Source organism: Trichechus manatus, unplaced genomic scaffold (genome assembly GCF_000243295.1).
Source record: "Trichechus manatus latirostris isolate Lorelei unplaced genomic scaffold, TriManLat1.0 scaffold00057, whole genome shotgun sequence".
Classification (NCBI taxonomy): Eukaryota; Metazoa; Chordata; class Mammalia; order Sirenia; family Trichechidae; genus Trichechus; species Trichechus manatus.
The window spans coordinates 5062380-5069590 of NW_004443993.1; the positions used below are offsets into that span (position 1 = coordinate 5062380).

Here is a 7211-nt window from a genome sequence, read left to right on the forward strand (position 1 = left end):
TCCATCTCATTGAGGGTCTTCCTCTTTTTTGCTGACCCTCTACCAAGCATGACTGCCTTCTCCAGGGACTGGTCCCTCCTGATAACATGTCCAAAGTATGGTGAGACAAAGTCTCACCATCCTCCCTTCTAAGGAGCATTCTAGCTGTACTTCTTCCAAGAAAGATTTGTTGATTATGGATCTAAGTCAAATAAAATCCTTGACAACTTCAATCTTTTCTCCATTTATCATGATGTTGCTTACTGGTCCAGTTGTGAGAATTTTTGTTTTATGTTGAAGGCTGTAGTCGTTTTGATCTTCATCACTAAGTGCTTCAAAGCCTCTTCACTTTCAGCAAGCAAGAAAACACTTAAGACAATTTACACCAGTTTGCTTTTGCCATTGAGTTCTATCTAACCAATTTGAAACAGTCTTTCCTATTTATCTGTAAATGTTTCTATATCAGTAAAAAAAAAAAAAAAAAAAATTCCCTACAGATAATTCTAAGTAAGGTTATTATAAGGTACACTGAGGTTTCATGGCTATTATGAAAGGGGTTTTGCCCTTATTTTATGTTCTAATTATTTCTAGTATATCTAAGAGCTACTTTTTATTTATATTGTATTATAAATTATTATTATATTTGAATCTACTTTTCACTCTGAGAGTGTCTTAGTTGATTTTCTTGGTTTTCTAATGGAATGCACTAGAAAGGGGGCTGGCAAGCTTTCCTTGCAAAGGGCCATATAGTAAATATTTTATCTCTGCCACAACTATTCAACTCTGCCATGGTCACTCAAAAGCAGCCACAGATACCAGGTCAACAAACAACAACATTGCAATATTTCATTTACAAAAACAGGAGGCCAGCCCATGCAGTCTGCCTACTCCTGCAATAGCTTATCTGCAAACACCAATAACTTTATTTCCCAAAGCCCATTCTTTACAATTCTAGTTTGTTTTAAGTCTTACCGCACTGGCTAGAAAGGGAGAGAAATGTTCATCAGTAATGGTGAGATTTGGCCTCCTTGTTCCTAACTCCAACAGGGACAGTTTTAAGAACGATGTTAGCTTGGCTTCTGGTTTGTTTTTGCTCTTGTTAGTTGCCACAAATCGATTCTGACTCACGGTGACCCCATAAGTGCAGAGTAGAACCATTCCACAGGGTTTTCAAGGTTGTAACCTTTCAGAAGCAGATTGCCAAGCCTGTTGAGTTTGAACTGCTAACCTTTCAGCTAGTAGTCTAGCACTTAATTGGTATGTCTTGTTGAATAAGTATTCTATTCCTTGTTTTATAAAAGGCCTCTTTTATTTTTCTTTCTCTAAATTGGGAATTGGTAATTAATGTTACTGAATGAGATCTATGACTTTTCTTACTGGGCCTCTTGATGAAATAGATTACATTATCAGACCTCCTGATCATAAACCATTTCTGAGATAAACGATATTATGGCCAGTACAATATTTTTATTTAGGGCATTTGGACCTAAAGCCAATTATTAGCTTGGCCTGTGGTTTTCTTCCAGAGAAGTATCTTTGCCAGAGACTGTGAGTGCTGTATGAGTTTTATAAAATAAACTGGGAAGATTTACATAGATTTCTATGCTCTGGGACAGTTTCTATATGTAACGAAACAGTTGGTCTTTCAGTATTTGAAAGAATTCACCTGTAAAACTCTCTGGGCCTGGGGCCTGTTTGGAGAGAATTAATTGATACATATTTTTTAGTCTTCTTTTCCAAGGTTATTAGACTACTTAATTTTCTGCTGCTTCCTGAATCAGTTTACCTGTTGCCGTTGAGTTGATTCCAACTCATGGCGACCCTATAGGACAGAGTAGAACTGCCCCATAGGGTTTCCAAGGAGTGACTGGTGGATTCGGACTGCCAACCTTTTGGTTGACAGCCTGAGCTCTTAACCACCATGCCACCAGGGCTCCCGAATTAGTTTAGACAAGTTGAATTTTCCTACCTTACTGAAAGTTTCAAATTTACCAGCCCATGGTTGTCCAGAGATTTCAACGTTTAAAAAAGTTCCTCAAACCCTAGCTTTATATCACCTCCTTTATTTCTACTTATTTGTGTTTTTCTCCCTTGATTACGTTTACCATGTTGCTGTTAGTTGCTGCTGAGTTGGCTCCAACTAATGGCGACCTATAAGTCACCCGGTCACCATGTTGCCGTTGTTAGGTGCCGTGGAGCCAATTTCAACTCACAGTGAACCTGCGTGACAGAGCAGAACTGCCCTATAGGTTTTTCTAGGCCGTAATCTTTACAGGAGCAGATCGCCAGGTCTTTTCTCCCACGGAACAACTGGTGGGTTTGAACCACCAACATGCATCTTTCAGTTAGCAGCTGAGTGCTTAATCACTGTGCCACCAGGGTTCCTTTGCGGCCATCATAAAAAACAAAAACAGAAAAACCTCTTACCGTCTAGTAGATTCTGACTCACAATGACCCTACAGGACAGAGTAGAACTGCCCCAAAGGGTTTAGAAGGCTGTAAATCTTTTACAGAATCAGACTGCCACATCCTTCTCCCACAGAGCAGATGGATGGGATTCGAACCACCGACCCTTTGGTTATCAGCTGAGAGCTTAAATACTGCGCTATCAGGGCTCCCTCCCCAGTCACCATAGGCTTAGCTATTATTGATTTTCCCCTCTCTTCCTAATACATTTATGTTTTTACATTTTTAAGTCTTTAATTGTTCAGACCATTTAAGTCTAGTAATTTGAGTCTAAGTCCAGCTTTGGCAATATTCTGTAAGTTATGTGATATTCACATTTTCAGTATTTTTCAAGCAGGCTTCCATGGAACTTTCAGTGTCCACTCTGACCCAAACCAAAACCCGCTGCCGTTGAGTTAGATTCCAACTCATAGCGACCCTAAAGGACAGAGTAGAACTGCTCCACAGGGTTTCCAAGGAGTGGCTGGTGGATTCGAACTGCCAACCTTTTGGTTAGTTACTTAAGCAAATGAATATTAATTACTAGGAAGTAGAGTTTTCTGTTCAAATTTTTGAATGAACGTTTACTTTTTACTGCACTGTAGTCAGAAAACATGACATCAGACACTAACTCCTACACTGGGGTGCTTATTAACATTTTCTCGGTGGTCTTTTTTGCATTAAAAGACCAAAGACATTCTTGGATAGGAAAGAAGACAGCTGCACCCCCGTACTAAGCTAAAGACATACCCACGCTAGCAGGATTCAGAACATTTCTATATAGGCACAAACTAGCCTCGAAAAAATGGCCAAGACATTGGTGTCTAATGAATAACCCCACCAGTTACTGAGAAATTGATATCTGAACAACTGGAAAACAAAATGATCTGGCCAAAGAGGACAAATGTGTATACACCAAAAGGATTATATCCAAAAAGACCACAACGCAGTAAATGAAAGATGTGGGGACACCTATGACAAAGCACCGTCTCTTCCACTCCTTCCAAAAAAAAATTTTGCAGTGGAGTTGATTCTGACTCATGGCAATCCCATGTGTATCAGAGTAAAACTGTGCTCCATAGAGTTTTCAATGGCTAATTTTTCAGAAACATCTCCAGGCCTTTTTTCCGAGGTGCCTCTGGGTGGACTCAAACCTCCAATCTTTCAGTTAGCAGCCAAGTGCGTTCACCAGTTGCACCATCCAAGAACTGACTCCACTCCCCGCTATGCATTATTTTATTACCCTACCATCTCCCACTCGTCCAGGGGTGTTCCCAACCAGGGGAAGTTTTGCCCCCAGGGAACACTTGGACATGTCGAGAGACATTTGTGGTTGTCATGACTGGGGAAGTGGGGAGCATATGGTATCGAGTGGGTGGAGCCCAGGGAGGCTGCTCAACACCCTACAGTGCACAGGACACGCCCCCACAGCAAAGAATGTTCCAGCCCCAAATATCAAGTGTGCCAAGGGCAAGAAACCCTGGTCTGGACCAAGGCCACAAATGTCGAGGTCTTTCATTACTCTAAGGAACCCTGGTGGCACAGTGGTTAAGAGCTTGGCTGCTAACCAAAAGGTCGGCGGTTCGAACCCACCAGCCGCTCCACTGGAGAAAAACCAGGCAATCTGCTTCCGTAAAGATTACAGCCTTGGAAGCCCTAAGGAGCAGTTCTACTGTGTCCTATGGGGTCACTATCAGTCAGGATGGACCACAACAGGTCCTTGCTCAGATTATACCCCAAGCAGCCACTAGAGGTCAGATCAGGCCACACATATCCTGGAATTTAAAAAAACTAAATTTTGCTTAAAGAATAAATGCCCTGACTGGGCCCCAACCTGCCTTCCCTTCTGTCCTCCAGTTCCTCCCCCTCACAGCCAGTCAGCCTCTCACTGACCTCCCAGGAACCCACCATTCGTCCCACCTCCTGGCCTCTGCCCATGTTCTCTTCGCTTGGAATGCCTCCCCCCTCACCCCCCGCCCATCTCTCCTCTGAGCCAACACAACTCTAGAGGAAGCTTCCCTGACTCTCCTCCATGAAATGCAGTTACCCAGCACCCCTACACTTGTCAACTCAAAGAAAAATGTTCTGCTTCCATGTCAGTCTTTCTCACTATAGTATAAACTGCTGGAGCAGGGCACCTTGCCTCATGTGTCTCCAACTCAGTGCCGGGTACAGTTCTGTACACACAGTGGGTGTTGATAAATATTTAGTGAGTGGACGGGGGGAATGTGCAGCCTAGCTGGGAGGGACCCAGTCAGTACCCCGTGGAGTCTATTTTTCCATAAGAGTGTGTTAGCTAAGATTATTCCCTGAATTCGTGCCCAGATCTCATTTCAGTGTGAAGACATTTAAAGGGAGCTTGAGAAGCGTCGTCCCAGCAGCGCAGCCCCATTCCATGCAACAAGCCCCAGAAGCCCTTGGAATCTTCAAGGCACACGGCATGCTTCCCGCCCGCCTGGCCCGCCGGCCCTGGACAGATGTCCTGCAGGCGAGTCATACCTAGGGTCCTCGGCACCAGGGCCTGAAGAGGTTTTTCTGTGGAAACAAAACCAACCGCTTTGAGGGCAGATGGAACTTCTGCAGACAGACCTCACGATTCTGACCCCCAGACAGCCCTAGACCACTGCCCTTGACCATCATCTGATGGCGGAGATGGACCACACCTTCCCTAGCAGGTACCGGGGAATCCAGCAAGAGGGGGAAAACGTCAGAGAAAATAACGCCCCTCCACCCCAGAAACCTGGCCTGCTGAGGGTCCCCTCGGGCCTCAAACCTGACCATGTTGAAAAATCAGGACGGACTCAGTGATTTCCCCACACCAGGTAGTGTTTTGTGTTTGATAAGTAAAACAGTAACGGCTTCAACGCCGGTGCTGTCACACTTAGCACTCTTTGGACCCAGGGTCACAGGGGGAGAATGTAAGAAAGAAAAAAAAACAACAAAACACGTTCCACCTGGATGGTTCTGGAGGAAAGTCTCACCTGGATGAGCAGCAATGGCGGACATTTGAAGAGACACGCTTTAGAATCTTGTCTGAGTCCCAACACAAACTTTCTGGGGTTTCGATTCGCTTGGGAAACGGCCAACGGTATCAGACATTTGTGGGTAAAACCCAGTCGTCATGAGTTGATTCTGACTCATGGTGACCCTGTGTGTGTCAGAGTAGAACTGGGCTCCAGAGGGTTTTCAATGGCTGATTTTTTTGGAAGTAGATTGCCAGGCCTTTCTTCTAAGGTGCCTCTGGGTGGACTTGAACTTCCAACCTTTCAGCTGCTGAAGTGCTAGTGGAGAGGCAGGCAATGGTGGAGAGGTAGGAGGGGCCCAGCTAGCTATGGATACACCAATCTGGACTCAAACCCCAGATGGGCCATTTGCTGTGGCACCAAGTCACTCATCAGCTCAGAAACACAGGTTTCAGCCTGGTAAGAGCTTCCATGAGTTACCGTGAAGACTCATGAAATATTATGGAGATAGAGAAAGCATTGGCCACTAACACCTACTGAACACTTACGATATGCCAGGCATTATTCCAAGCACTTGACTTACTTTATCCTTACTTAACTCAGGGGTTCTCAACTGGGGGGCGACTTTGCCCATCAGGAGACATTTGGCGATTTCTGGAAGCATTTTTGGTTGTCATGACTGTGGTGGGGGGTGCTACTGGCATCTCATGGGTAGAAGCGGCCAGGGATGCTGCTCAACACCCTACAATGCACAGGACAGCCTCCACCACAGAGAATGATCCAGCTCCAATGAGTGCCGAGGTTGAGAAGCCCTGAGTAACTCATTTCACCCTCACAATAACCCTAAGAGATAGGAACTATTATTATCTCCATTTTACAGAGGAGCACACTGAGGCACAGACAGGTGAAGGAACCTGCCCAAGATAGTATGTAGGAGGACAGTGGCTGGAACCCAGGTGATGGGTCTCCTGAGTCCCACTACTGACTGCTCCCCTCTTCTGCCTCTTGGGCAGTAAAGCCCACATGTGGCCCAGCGTGGGCCACATCGTACCTGCACCTCCACACACCTGTGATTGGAAACAAGGGCTCTGGAGGAGCCCATGGAGAGACACGCAGTCAACGGTCTGGCCTTTGGTCCTGGTTCCTACGAGCCAAGCACACCTGAAGCCAGTGAGTGGGGGCTGACCAGGCCAGGAGAGACCACCTGCGGCCCAATGATGACTAAGCCTCAGGAGGCACGATGTCATCTATCATGGCCACGTGGGGAGGCCGGTAAAGGCCTTGGGAGACGAGGCTCAGTGGAGCTTCCTGGGTGGAGAGAGCGAACAGCCGCTCTCAGGAGGGTAAGCTTGGCCCCGAGGGGCATGGAAGCTCGGCGTTGAGACCCCTCCTGGGCCTCGCCCTACGTGTGTGTATCCTTTTTCCTGCTGTATTAAGTATAGTCCTTTCCCTGGAGTTTGTGAGTCACTGCAACAGAATAGCAGACCAAAGAAAGAGAGAAGGGGCCAGTGCCGCTGACCTGGCCCCAGGTGAACAGGGATGAGACAGAGAAGGGGCTGCTGCCTGCTGACCTGGCCCCAGGTGATGGGGATGAGAGAGAGAAGGGGCGGGTGCCTGCTGACCTGGCCCCAGGTGATGGGGATGAGAGAGAAAAGGGGTGGGTGACTGCTGACCTGGCCCCAGGTGATGGGGATGAGAGAGAGAAGGGGCTGCTGCCTGCTGACCTGGTCCCGGGTGATGGGGATGAGAGAGAGAAGGGGCTGCTGCCTGCTGACCTGGCCCCGGGTGATGGGGATGAGAGAGAGAAGGGGCTGCTGCCTGCTG

General features: G+C 46.7%; 1 protein-coding gene across 1 annotated transcript in view; it reads right to left on the reverse strand.

Annotated features, from left to right (window-relative positions):
* Positions 1 to 7211, reverse strand: part of INSR (insulin receptor) — a 55647-nt gene that overhangs the window by 30162 nt on the left and 18274 nt on the right. The window contains exon 8 of the mRNA XM_023733229.1: positions 4924 to 4959. Within this exon, the coding sequence (XP_023588997.1) occupies positions 4924 to 4959 (36 nt within the window). The remainder of the gene's footprint in view (positions 1 to 4923; positions 4960 to 7211) is intronic.